General features: G+C 44.4%; 1 protein-coding gene across 1 annotated transcript in view; it reads left to right on the forward strand.

Moving 5' to 3' along the window:
• Positions 1-12,228, forward strand: part of LOC138770481 (antigen WC1.1-like) — a 45,826-nt gene extending 33,598 nt beyond the window's left edge. Inside the window, exons 16-19 of the mRNA XM_069949587.1 lie at positions 1,255-1,353; positions 3,474-3,542; positions 5,995-6,066; positions 12,160-12,228. Of these exons, the coding sequence (XP_069805688.1) occupies positions 1,255-1,353; positions 3,474-3,542; positions 5,995-6,066; positions 12,160-12,215 (296 nt within the window). The 3' untranslated portion in view covers positions 12,216-12,228. The remainder of the gene's footprint in view (positions 1-1,254; positions 1,354-3,473; positions 3,543-5,994; positions 6,067-12,159) is intronic.
• The last annotated feature ends 1,839 nt before the right edge of the window (positions 12,229-14,067 follow it).

Genomic DNA, 14,067 nt, shown 5'->3' on the forward strand with positions numbered 1-14,067 from the left:
GGCGCCTGTCAGTGCAATCACAGCTGTTGGTAAATTTTTCTAGTTTAGGTGGACTAATTGGCCTTTGGGTGAGGCTTTAATTGAAAAGGCCATTGAATCTAGTAGTAAAAACGGAGAAAAGATGGTGAAAAAAGAAACTGTGTGTGAACAACTAAAAAATAACTGTTTGCAGAAAACATCCAAAATAATCGACATGATCATTATTTTGACGTCTGCGAAGATAACGTCTATCATTTTATACACTGTGTGCATTGGACATTGCATAGCATTGAAATCAGTTAAATCACGGCAATTACGGACGTCTTTTGAAATAGAAAAGCGGAGGCCTTTTCTCTTTTAGTTGACGTTGTTTGAACATAGCCTTTTATTGTTTTTACTACTAAATTCAATAGACCTTCAAAAAAGAACCACACCCAAAAGGGACTGAACTAGAACGATGTACCAACAGCCGTCATTGTAATGATGGGCGACCAAAATGTGGTACATTTGGAACACTGAAGGGCTATGTTCACACAAAGTTTTTTTCAGCTCCGTTTAAAATTACATCCATTATTTTGAGTCTAAAATAATGGACGTTTTTAGCAGCCTGCCTCCCCTTAGTGCAATGACTGATGTTTGCACATTATTTTAGTTTGGGATTACTGATTGCCCTTTGGGTGTGTCTTAATTGAAAAATCCATTGAATTTAAAAGTAAAAACGGAGAAAGAAGGGTTACAAAAGAAGAACTGTGTGTGAACAACTAATAAAAAACTTCCGCTGTTAGCAAAAGACATTCGAAAATAATGTTTATGTTCATTATTTTGACGTCCGCGGCAAAAACATCCGTTTTTAATGTATAGTGTGCATTGGGCGTCCGTCTTCCCATTGACTCCAATGCATTGCCATTGCAGTCAATTAAAGCGGCAAAAACTGACGTTATTTTAAATAAGAAAATCGTCATATCTATTTTTGACGTTGTGTGAACATAGCCAAGTACTGAGGGCTTTTTGAGAAAAAAAATACAGGAAAAAAAAAAAAATTGTGAACATAGTCTATTATAACTGCCTGTTACCATATCTGACCAATCCTTCACACCTAAGTATTCGTGGAAAATTATAAAGTTCATTGTTTCTGGTGGATGATGATGATGATGATTATTATGATTATTATTATTATTATTATTATTATTATTATTATTTATAATGTGACATTATTATTCTTATCATTATTATTTATTTTTTATTTTGTTATGTAAATCTAAACTATTTGCTTAGTCCTCAGAAACCTTACTTCAATTCCTTTTCATGACCCCCTGTACGAAGCTGTAAACTTCAACTTCATGGAGAAAAACAAGAACTTGTCACAACAATCAGGTAATTTGTAAAAAAAAAAAAAATATTATGGATGGCCGACCTTTTACTGGAAAGCAATGGTTGTTGTTTTAAAGTAACAGTAATTATTTGCCATTAAATGATAGCCATCCACTAAATTTTAAGTGTGTGAACCTAGCCTTTCTGTGTTTTAAATCCACTCCTGGTTTTGGTTAAAAAATACTGACCAATAAACTAAATACTCAGGGTACTAATACTATTTAAAGGGGTTATCCAGTGCTACAAAAACATGGCCACTTTCTTTCAGAGACAACATGACTCTTGTCTCCAGTTCAGGTGGATGGCAGCTGAGTAACGAATAAAGGTCCTCATTGCTTTTGGCTTTTCCAGTTTCAGGGCCAAATTGGAGACTATGTTCTCTTTTTTGACCAACAATTTTTTTTGTAAATGGCTATGTTCACATATCGTTTTTTTATCAGTAAAAAAACGGACGCTGATTGCAATGGCATCAGCACCCGTTCTTTACTGCAGGGGCAGCATTGCATTGAAGACAATGCGATGCCGCCCACTGTGTTTACATATCATTATTCTAACGCCCGTTCTTTAGAAAAGGCGTCAGAATAATGTGCCTGTCAATTATTTCTGGACGATGCTGACTGAACAGCGCCCGGAAACATCAGCTGTTCACACAATGTAATGTGCAGCGGCAGCCGTACATTACATTAAGGTAAATGGATAATTGATTTGCAGACACACCCGACGGTGCCCGCTAATCAATTATGAAAAAAGAATGTTCTTGCAGCCGATATAGAAGTATCAGCTGCAGGAACGGGCTGAGTGTGAACATGGCCAATGGCTGAAAAGAGGAACCAAAAGTTAAAAAAATATATATGGCTGATAAAACTTTCTTTTTTGTAGCCTTAGGCTAGGCTATCATCTACATATTGCATCTCTGCAGAAAGCATTCCTGTAAAAATGGATAACATACTGATGCATCCATCATCATAAATATCAATCAATTTCAATATTAAAGTAAAATGTTGAATGGATTTTGAATTTCCGATACCTGGTGAATGATTATTCATGTGGCTGAGAATCATAAATGTCATGTATGAGACTTTGAAACCTCAATGTGCAGATGGAGCTGGTTTGGGTTTGTGGAAATATCCCATATGTTGGCGAGTTCTGTGCATAAGCCCCATCTAGTTAAAATAGGGCTCATGCATGGAACTCGACAATGTGTGAGGCATTTTCACAGTGACCCAATGTCCGCCATCTGCACGCGGAAGCTTCAAGGTTTTTACAGTGACAGGGGCTCCACAAACTATCCATTGTTCATGTGACCTGGGCGCACAATAAATCAAACCTTGTGAAGGCTCAGTAAACAAGCTACGATCACAGAGATCGGCCTATACATTACGACCTTTACATAGGGAGAGATTATTACTGTAGATTGGCCCACCTATCACGACATTTACATAGGGAGGGATTATTACTGTACATTGGCTCATCTATTACGACCTTTACATAGGGAGTAGAGATGAGCGAACAGGGTTCGGGTTCGAGTCCATCCGAACCCGAACGACTATATTATACTGTACACCTGAAGTAGTAAGAATCTTACTAATAAACTATATTAGTAGAGATAGGATTGCCCACAGAATGGATAAGTGGTAATGGTCTCCTAAAAAAAGATTTGAGATACTTTCCATGTATGAAGCTTTTTAAAAAAACGTTCTCGATTATTGACCCATTGCTAGTCTCCCAAGATTTTCTATAGGAAAGCTTATAGTGAATGTACTATCAGGTACATCGCTTTAAGTTTTTTACATGAATAGACTGGTACGTGGATGTCGATGCTACCATCCTTTTTTTTAACCGAATGGAGAAACGTTACAGAGGGGTGGGGGTTTTGTCACCCCCGCCCCCAGTGCTTCAGGCTGGGCCGGTGTCCCGAATAGACCGATGCCATGCGCCGCCACCAGTCTATTCATGTAAAAAACTTAAAGCAAGGTACCTGATGGTAGATTCGCTTGATATATTTAGGTTGATTTTCTAACCATCTGTTCGACCAGTTTTATGACTATAGCTATAGCTATATATTATACTATAGTTTTTTCTACTTATATTTTTATTCTTTGTGTGGATCCTTTCATTTCTAGATGCTGATAAGGACACATTTCCTTCATATGATGATGTAAACCTCACTGATAAGATGGAAGGTTCAACCGGTAATTATATAATTAAGATTATCACAATGTCATTATATTTCATTGTCTACAAGGACAATGACCTAAAAGAATCCAAGGATGTACATAGAATCAAGTAAAGATAAATAACAATTTGACCCAGTGTAAAATAATATGTGATTTGTAAAAGAATCATGTGAGATGATGTTCGGGTTGGTTTCTACTATTGTATCAAAACGTCAGCTCCATCTCTCATTATATGAATCTGAATTGCTGCTATCAATGTGTGTAAATAATTGTGGGAAACTCTCTTCAGTTACATTTTAAGAACATTTGCCGATATTTGTCAAGCTGCCTTATAGGAAAATCTTTAAGGGTTAATAAGAAAGTTACAATATAGTAACATAGAGAGAAATTTACTAAAAATGGCATTCATATGCCTTTCTTAAAGGGACATACCTTTGCTTGTTATTTTTTTCTCCATAGCATAGGAGATAAAGCAGATCATTAGAGTCCCACCCCCAGGACCCTTATCAATTCTAGCCTGTGCTCCATTCATTCTCGATGGAGCCGCACAGCAGATCTGGTCCAGTTCTGGAGACTTCTCTTACAAAAATATATTGATCAAAGGGGTATATACAAAATAGCTCCTTAAGGAGAGCCTGTCATAAAGGCGTGTGGAGACTTAAAGACCATTACTGCTCCACTGGGAATTCTGGGAAGAAAGGATATGCAAAATAGCTCACATCTCTTAAGCAATAAGATATCCCTTCAAGTCAAGTCTCGCTCAGTCAAGGAGCCTTAGAACATTTACTGGCAGTTTTATGCCAAGCCAAACTATCTCACTAAAAGGAAAGATTTCCCATCTGCAGATAGCTATTTCGGGTTTTTGACCCCCGCCCCCCCCTCATTAATGCAGATTAGGGTGTTGGCTGGCTAGTGAGCGGTCTATTGACGTGGGTCAAAAGGGTAGTGACTCTCCTTAAGGAGTGCCTGTCATAAAGACGTGTGGAGACTTAGGCTAGTATTACACGGATCGATTGTCGTTCGAAAAATCGTTAAATCGTTCGTATTTGAACGATAATCGTTTCATGTAATAGCAGGCAACGATTAAGCGACCAACGAGAAATTGTTGATCGTTTAATAGGATCCGGACCTATTTTTATCGTTTGATCGTTCGCACATCGTTTGCACATTGTTCGGTGGAATAAGAATTTGCAGCTGAAATGTACGCAATACCGACGACTAAACGACTGCAAGAACAATCATAAATAACGATCATCGTTCCATGTAATTGGGCGAATGATTTCAGGTCATTTGCCTTAGCGGTCGTTTAAGATCATTTATCGTTAATCGTTAGTCGTTGAAAACTTGCTTGGTGTAATAGTACCCTTAGAGACCATTGCTGCTCTTCTGGGAAGAAAGGATATGCAAAATAGCTCTCACACCTCTTAAGCAAAGAGATGTCCCTTGATGCCCCCCTTTGACCCACGTCGGTAGACCTGTCACTAGCAAGCCAACACCCTGCTCTGCACTGATGAGGGGCAAAAACCCTGAAATAGCTATCTGCAGATGGAAAACTTTCCTTTTGGAGAGATAGTTTGGCTTGGCATAAAATACCTAGTCAATGTTCTAAGGGCCCTTTTCCACTGGACGATTATCGTTTGCATAATCGTTAACGATTAACGATCTCAAACAACCGCTATTGCGAAAGACCTGAAAACGTTCACTCATTTCCATGGAACGATAATCGTTACTTATGATCGTAATTGCGATAGTTTTTCTTCGCTATTTATTTGCTATTGAGTTCGTATCTATTGCGAACGACCGAACAATGTCTTATTCAATGCAAACGATTTGCGAACGTTTTGCGAATGAGCAACGATAAAAATAGGTCGAGGTCTTATAAAGCGATCAACGATTTCTCGTTCGGTCGTTAATCGTTAACTGCATTTCAACCGAACGATTATCGTTTAGATTCGAACGATTTAACGATAATCTGAACAATAATCGTCCAGTGGAATAGGGCCCTAAGGCTCCTTGACTGAGCGAGACTTGACTTGAACGGACATCTCTTTGCTTAAGAGGTGTGAGAGCTATTTTGCATATCCTTTCTTCCCAGAATTTCCAGTGGAGCAGCAATGGTTTGTAAGTCTCCACACGCCTTTATGACAGGCTCTCCTTAAGGAGCTATTTTGTATATCCTTTCTTCCCAAAAAGATATCGAGAAAGCGACAAAAGTGGTCTTAAGTATAAAACATATCAGGAAAGGATTATAAAAGAATTTAACTTACAGCCAATGTGGTTGGTAAATATTCAGTAAGTGAATGGAGACCTGCCTGGGATAAACATATATCTATCCTAAGAAGATGATAATATCAATAACAACGGAAACGACGACAGAAATAAAAAAAAAGGGCAGATTAGATGGTGCGGGTGGATTTTATCTGCCAACAATCCTTTATGCTTCAAATAATTTTGTGTTTTTTTTTAGATTTTCCCCTGGAGAACAAGACATCAGAACATGACTATGATGACACTGGATTATCTTTTGAGGACCCCAACAGTAAGGAATTAACAGCTATATTTGAGAGTTAGGCTATGTTCACACAAAGTTTTTTCAGCTCTGTTTAAAATGACATCCGTTATTTTGAGTCTAAAATGACAGACGTCAATTAGCTGTCTTGCCACCTGTCAGTGCAATGACGTCTTTCATTGAAAAGTCCATTAAATTTAATAGTAAAAATTGTGAAAGGACGATGAATAAAGAAAAACTGTTTGTGTACAACAAAAAATAAAGTCCATTGTTTGCAAAGGACGTCCGGAAGTAATTAACATGATTATTATTTTGACATCTGTGCAGGCTATGTCCGTTATTTATACATTGTTTGCACTGGCCGTTCATCATCCTATTGACTTCAATGAGTTGCATTGAAGTCAATTAAATTGCGGCAATAACCGATGTCTTTTTTTTTTAAACTCAAATAGTGTTTATTTAAAGGTTTTGCATTTTATCGACACACAATCACAGGGATGGCGATAACATCCGTCCAGTCCCTGCACAGAACCAAACATAAAAACAATACAAACATTACTTTGGCAACATCCCACAAGTCACGGTAAAAGCCCCTTCTGGAGAGGGAGTGCACTGTGATAAAGAATGTAAACATATAGACATACACCGAGTCTATTCACATGTCTAGAGAAACCAGGATGGTAAATGATGAGGAAAATGGTGTGGGAACATCCCAATGGGACCATCCACAGAGAAATGCTTAGGTGGTCGTTGAGGGAGAGAGCCTGCCCCTAGTAAGCGACGACGGTGCCATACCGGGGGTATCCAACCAGTGAGCCCAGATTTTTTCAAATTTTTTCATCGCCTCCCGCTTTTCATAAGCATATTTATCCGTGGCAATGAGCCCGTTAACTTTAGCTATAAAGGCCGCACATGACGGGGGAACCTGATCAAGCCAGGACTGGGCTATCAACTTTCTAGCCATATATAATATCCTAGCAACAGCCAGTTTTTCAGGGCTAGGCAAAACTAAGTCCTCCACGTAACCCAAAACACAGACTAAGGGAGACTGTTCAATGCGAATAGAGTAGACTTTGTAAATGGTGGAGGCAACATCCTCCCAGTACCTGGTCAATTTTGGGCATCGCCAGAACATGTGCAGGATCCCTCCCTCATCTCTCCGGCACCGAGGACACAGGGCATCGGGGCGAAGCCCCACTCTAAATAAAAACCTTCTACACCATGTTTACAGGACCAACCGATGTCTTTTTAAATAAAAAAGCAGACGCCTCTTCTCTTTTTTTATGTTGTGTGAACTTAGCCTAATATTGAATATTTTTTTAACTGTATCTTTAGTCTATTACAGTGTACGGTTTGTGGAGAAAAATTTAAGTAATTTAATTTGTCTCTTCCTAAATAGCTTATAAACGGCTGACAGTGTCTTAATATTTTTTAGCGTCCATATTTTAGCTATTGCAACACTGAAACTCCCATCATGCATGGACAGCGAAAGCTTTAGCAGTAAGCTGAACCCTGCCTGTCTATCAAGAATTGCAATAGGGGGGATTGCATCACAGAGATGATCTAATCCACAACCTGTATATAATTGCGCAGTAACAGTTTACCTTTGAGTAACATAGTGACGGGTCCTAACAACGAACCAGGAACCTATAACCACTTGCCTGAAATCGGTCTGTAATTAAAGATGAACAAACAGTAGGGGCTTGCTTCTGACAGCTATATCATCTCTGATTTCCTCTGTTGTGTGTGGGAGGAGTTTAGTATCAGGAGCACCAGTACAGTATAACACAGACGTTAACTCCTTCTTACCCTGATTATGGCCCTGTCAACTGTTGCTGTATCTAATAGTTGCACCTTACACCTGTTGCTGTACCTAAAATTGTCCCCTGTCCCCTTTTGCTGTTCCTGATAGTCTTAGCTTTTTAAACTAAGCACTGCCTGTCCATCAAGAAATAGGAGATGCATTTCCAGCACAGAGGTGCTGCAACCTTAAGACACATAACACTTTAAGCTATGGCTCTTTGATGCTATATGACACATTAAAGGCAGGTACAGTAAGGCACTTACGCATGATATAAAAGTATTTATTTTTTATTTTTAATATATATATATATATATATATATATATATATATATATATATTACTACATAACACTGGTAATAGTAAAAAGACTGTTTTTAGGGGAACGGGGGAAAGTGACAGGTTTTCTTAAAAGCAAATATTTGTTAGTTTTGCTATCTTAACCCCTTAGCGACTAAGGGCGTATATTTATGCCCTGTTGTGGGTAAGGGCATTCAGAACGGGGCTGCGTCGCAACCCCACTCTGAACCGCTGCGATCCCGGGTGCTGCATGTAGCCCGGGACAACGGCTATTAGCGGCTGACAGCTGCATCCAATTACCTTGTTAGCGGGCACAGTCCTATTACCGTTTGCAGCCCTTCCCTGGTGCCTAGTGGCGGAAATCGCCCCCCCCTCCCGTTTGTTGCAGCAGCCAAAAGCAAACAAGTGCCAATCTCATTGGTCTATGCTTGTAACGCCTGGAGTAGTGGATCCACTGAACCATCACTAGCGATGGCACTAACCTCACCAGGGAGCAGAGTCTAAGGGGCCGCTGGTTTTCACAAGAGCCCGCCGCAAGGCGGGATGGACTTGCTGCGGCAGGCGACCCCCAGGTAGCTACCCCTGGCTTGGTTGCTAGTGACGGCAGGCGAGGCGTGGCAGGAGCAGTAGGCAGGAGATGGTGCTGGCAGAGGTCTGTAGGCGTAACCGCAGGTGACAGGCTGAACACAGGAGCGATAGTGTGACAGAGAAGCAGGAACCAGGAACAAGGACTGTGGACCAGGTAGCGGACAGGAATCAGGAACAAGGACTAGGGACCAGGTAGCGGACAGGAATCAGGAACAACAGAGAGCTGGGCCAAATGCTATGGGAAGCATGTAGAGGCTCCAACCCCTGGGAGGGGCAGGGCTGGAACTTATAGCAGAGTGTGATGTGCAGCGACCAATTAGGGGCGGACTGCCCCTTTAAATCTGAGACAGCCGGCGCGCGCGCGCCCTAGGAGGCCGGGACGTGCGCGCCGGCCGGCACAGCGGGTGACAGGAGCGGGGCGAGGTAAGGCGCCCCCCGGGGCTGAACTAGTAGCAGCGCCGGGTCCCTGCACATGGACCCCGGCAGCAGCATGGAGAGGTCGCGGCGGCGGCCCGGAGCACAGGACGCCGCCGCGGCCGTGACAGTACCCCCCCAGTACCCCAGTACCCCCCCCTTTGGCCTCCCCCTCTTTCTTGCCCACAGATGGAGGCAAATCAGTGATGAAGTCCATCCCTATGTGGCGAGGGAATGTGGATTTGCGGATGAAACCCTTCTGTAAGTTCTCCCGGATGTAAGAGGACATGGCCTCAGTCTCTGGTACGGAGAGAGGGTACACCCGACCTTGTGGAGGAGAAGTTCCAGGAAGGAGGTCTATGGGACAATCGTACGCCCGATGAGATGGTAGAGAGTCTGCCTCCGTGGCAGAGAAGGCATCAGGCAAGTCTTGGTATTCCGCCGGTAGGCCGGATAGAGGCTTGGCGGGGTCAGTAGACAACATAGAGTACTTGGGCTGAGGTGATCTCAGACACCGGTTGGAACAGTCCTGACCCCAACTGAGAATCTTTCCGGTTCTCCAGTCCAGCTTAGGGGCATGTAATCGCAGCCAAGGGAGTCCCAGGAGGATGGTGGAAGAAGAATGAGGCAGGACATAGAAGGAGATCTTTTCCTGATGTAAAGTGCCCACCTGGAGGATTAGAGGTGCAGTCTGGTAGTGCACATGGTCGGTAAGAATCTCGCCCGTGACCGAGGAGATAGTCAGGGGTCTGGCTCGTTGGATCACGGGTAGCCGCCATCTTTGGACCAATGTAGCTGTAATAAAACTGCCTGCTGACCCAGAATCGAGAAAGGCAGTAGTCTGGTGATTTTGTCCCGTGGGTGTCTGGATGGAGACTGGCATAGACAACCTTGGAGAGGTGGTATTCACACTTAGGGAGGCCTCTCCCACCGGACCTAGGTGCTGGTGTTTCCCAGACGCTTGAGGACGTTGGGGACATCTCAGCCAAAAGTGATCCGGACCACCGCAGTAGAGGCAGAGATTCAGCTCCAGACGACGAATTCTTTCATCAGGCGTCAGATGAGCCCGTTCCACCTGCATAGGAATCTCAGAAGTCGACTGGGACACCGGATCGTCAGGATTCTGGAAGACCGGCGCCAGCTGTTGATGGCGACGGGACAGGCTTAGTCGCCGTTCATGCCAGACCTCCTCCTCTCTCTCAGAAAAATGAGTATTGACCCTGGTGGCCAGTAGGATGAGTTCGTTCAGGGAGGGAGGTAGGTAGGTCTCGGGCGGAAAGCACATCTCTCACCCGACTGGACAGGCCCTTCTTGAAGGTGTCTATTAGAGCGGCCTCATTCCAGTCTAATTCCGCTGCCAGGGTGCAGAACTGGATGGCTTAGTCGCCAACGGAGGAACTCCCTTGTGAGAGATTGAGTAGAGCAGTTTCAGCCGAAGACGCCCGGGCAGGTTCCTCAAAGACGGAGCAAAACTCGGCCAGAAAGGTTCGGAGATTGGCAGCAGCAGGGTCATCTCGGTCCCACAGCGGCGTGGCCCAAGCCAGAGCTCTACCCTCCAATAGGCTGATGATGAAAGCCATTTTAGAGCGCTCGGTGGAAAACTGACTACTTAAGAGTTAAATACGCATAGTGCATTGAGTCAGGAATCCTCTGCACAACTTGGAGTCACCAGCGTATTTGCTTGGGAGAGCCAATCGAAGTGTCGAAGAAGCAGCAAGAGGTGGTGTGTGCTGGGCTGTAGTATGCTGCTGTAAGGCGGCAGTGAGTTGCTGGATCTGCTGCGACTGTTGCTGGATTTGTAGAGCCTGTTGGGCGACCACTTGGGCTGTGTCGCGGATATCAGGCACCTCGCCGGGATCCATGGTTGGAGCCTACTGTAACGCCTGGAGTAATGGATCCACTGGACCGTCACTAGCGATGGCACTAACCTCACCAGGGAGCGGAGTCTAAGGGGCTGCTGGCTTTCACCAGAGCCCGCCTCAAGGCGGGATGGACTTGCTGCGGCAGGCGACCCCCAGGTCGCTACCCCTGGCTTGGTTGCTAGTGATGGCAGGCGAGGCGTGGCAGGAGCAGTAGGCAGGAGATGGTGCTGGCAGAGGTCTGTAGGCGTAACCACAGGTGACAGGCTGAACACAGGAGCGATAGTGTGACAGAGAAGCAGGAACCAGGAACAAGGACTGGGGACCAGGTAGCGGACAGGAATCAGGAACAAGGACTAGGGAACAGGTAGCGGACAGGAATCAGGAACAAGGACTAGGGACCAGGTAGCGGACAGGAATCAGGAACAACAGGGAGCTGGGCCAAACGCTATGGGAAGCATATAGAGGCTCCAACCCCTGGGAGGGGGCAGGGCTGGAACTTATAGCAGAGTGTGATGTGCAGCAACCAATTAGGGGCGGACTGCCCCTTTAAATCTGAGACAGCCAGCACCCTAGGAGGCTGGGACGCGCGCGCCGGCCGGCACAGCGGGTGACAGGAGCGGGGCGAGGTAAGGCGCCCCCCGGGGCTGAACTAGTAGCAGCGCCGGGTCCCTGCACATGGACCCCGGCAGCTGCATGGAGAGGTCGCGGCGGCGCGGAGCACGGGCCGCGGCCGCGGCCGTGACAATGCTGCATATCTATGCAGCATAGATCTCAATGAGAGATCAGTGCACTTATATTAGAAGTCCCCCAGGGGGGGTTCTAGTATAAGTGATGTTTTTAATCAAAAGCCCCCTCCCCCTAATAAAAGTCCGGCTGGGATTCCCTCAGCCTGCAGCACTACGTAAGTACTGCAGAAATCACGGCCGTTGTTACAACAGCCGTGATTTCTGCGGAACTTAGGTAGTGTAAACATAGCCTAAACCTGGCTGCGTTATATAGTTATAGTGCATTTTATTATAAAAAAAGGAGAAACATTTTCTTTTGTTTTGACCACAAATATAAAATGTTGACATACTATAATAATTATCTACAGTACTGTATATAATGAATACTAATAGGGATCAAACTAATAACATATTATCATTATTCTGTAACCAGGAGAAGAATATGATTATGATGATGTGGATATTGATGATTTTCCCCAGAGGTCATGATTAAAAAAAAAAAGAAAAAAATGTTGATGCCAAGGTTTGTATTTATACATAAGCAAGTGCATGTATTAATGTCAGAGTTTGTGTCTTTTTGAGCTATTCTGCATTAACAGACTAAAAGGGGAACTATAGCGCACTAATGCACATGGGGTGCCGAGGAGAAAGGTATGTCATACCTTCCTCCTCAGCGCTGTTCCCATGCAGTAAGTAGTTGAATCCACATTCAAGAGTACCGTTAGGAGCACTGCCTTGCCATGCTAATTCGGCCTGCCTGCTCCATTGATTATTGAAAGTTGTAAGCAGTCTGTGTGCGATGGGGATGGGGAGTGCTCCTAATGTTGCTCTAGGCCTTTGATTCAGCACCGTTAGGAGTGCTGCCCCACCCCCATCACACCGAAAATGCTTGCTCCATCTAATGATAATCAATGGAGCAGGCAAGCCGGATCAGTGCGATGGGGGTGGGGCAGTGCTGCTAGTGTTGCTCCGGGCCATGGATTCAACTACTAACTGCACGGGAACAGCGCAAAGGAGGAAGATAAGAGACAGACATTCCCCTCCGTGCCCCATGTGCATTAGGGGGCTATCAGCATGTTACAGAAGTCTAACCTGCTGATGGTTCCTCTTTAACACATCAAGAATTATACACATTTAAAAAATGAGTGATCTAGCAAAACACTATTTAACACTATTAAAGGGGTATTCCCCCCACAATCTTTTTTGCACAATGTAATAGCCCACCCACAGCTTCACATATTGGTCAATACAAGTTATTATGTCTTCTGTGCTCTTTTGCAGCTACTGCCTACTCACCGACTCTGGATGCAAAAATGAGCTCAATGCAGTCCACTCCGACACCACTCCTTCCTCTTGGCCCCCACCCTCCGTGTCAGGGATCTGTGTCCTCCCTCTCTTTAGTAGGCTAAAGTGACAGAGGACACCTGACAGTCCCTGGTGCAGATGTCTGTCTCCATCCCCCTCAGTCTCCTCATTGTGTGTTGCCCGGTCTGGTCTCTCTGACAGAAAACATGGCCCATGATGATCCCTGTTTCATTTTCCATGTCTCCTTACCGTGTGTTTTATTTTCCATGTCTCCTAACTGTGTGTTTCCTCACTCCTCACAGCTCCTCAACACTCTCCCTGCCTGGCTCACCACTGTTTCCTTCTCCCTGTCTCTTCATTGTGTGTAGCGGGGTCTCCCAGCTAACACCCCCTCCCCGGCCCCTGCTTATCACTGTTTCATCCTCCCTCACTGTGTGTAGCCAAGGGCTCGGTGTCATTGCCATAAGGCTGTTCGAGAGGGAGACTGATCTACATCAGGGGCTAGGTGGAGGGGATGTTTGCTGTCAGGGATTGGGCTACACACAGTGAGGGAGGTGGAAACAGTAATTATGCAGCAGCTGGGCAGGGGAAGTGTTAGTTGTTAGAGACCAGGACTACAAAGGAGGTGTTCACTGCCGGCGACCGGGCTACACACACAGTGAGAGAGAAGGAAACAGTGATCCTACAGATCAGTATTTCTCTCTGACAGCTGTATGGAAATGACCCCCCCCCCCCCCAAGTCTCCCCTCACAGTCCTAAGTTTAATGTGCAATGTAGTAATGAGGATCAGTGGGCAGTAGTGATGAGCGAATACTGTTCAATCGAATAGATATTCGATCAAATAGTAAGGTATTCGATCTATCGAATATTATCAAATTGTTAGCCGAATATTCGATAAATATTCGATAAGCGTTCAAATCCCCCAGCTTCCGGTTTTTACCTTCAAGTGGTCGAATAGATGTTTTTCAATAATTGAATACTTGTTCCCATAGACTTTAATGGGATTGAATATTCGATCGAATATTCCAATATTCGG

The sequence above is a fragment of the Dendropsophus ebraccatus genome, chromosome 13 (assembly GCF_027789765.1).
Source record: "Dendropsophus ebraccatus isolate aDenEbr1 chromosome 13, aDenEbr1.pat, whole genome shotgun sequence".
Taxonomy (NCBI): domain Eukaryota; kingdom Metazoa; phylum Chordata; class Amphibia; order Anura; family Hylidae; genus Dendropsophus; species Dendropsophus ebraccatus.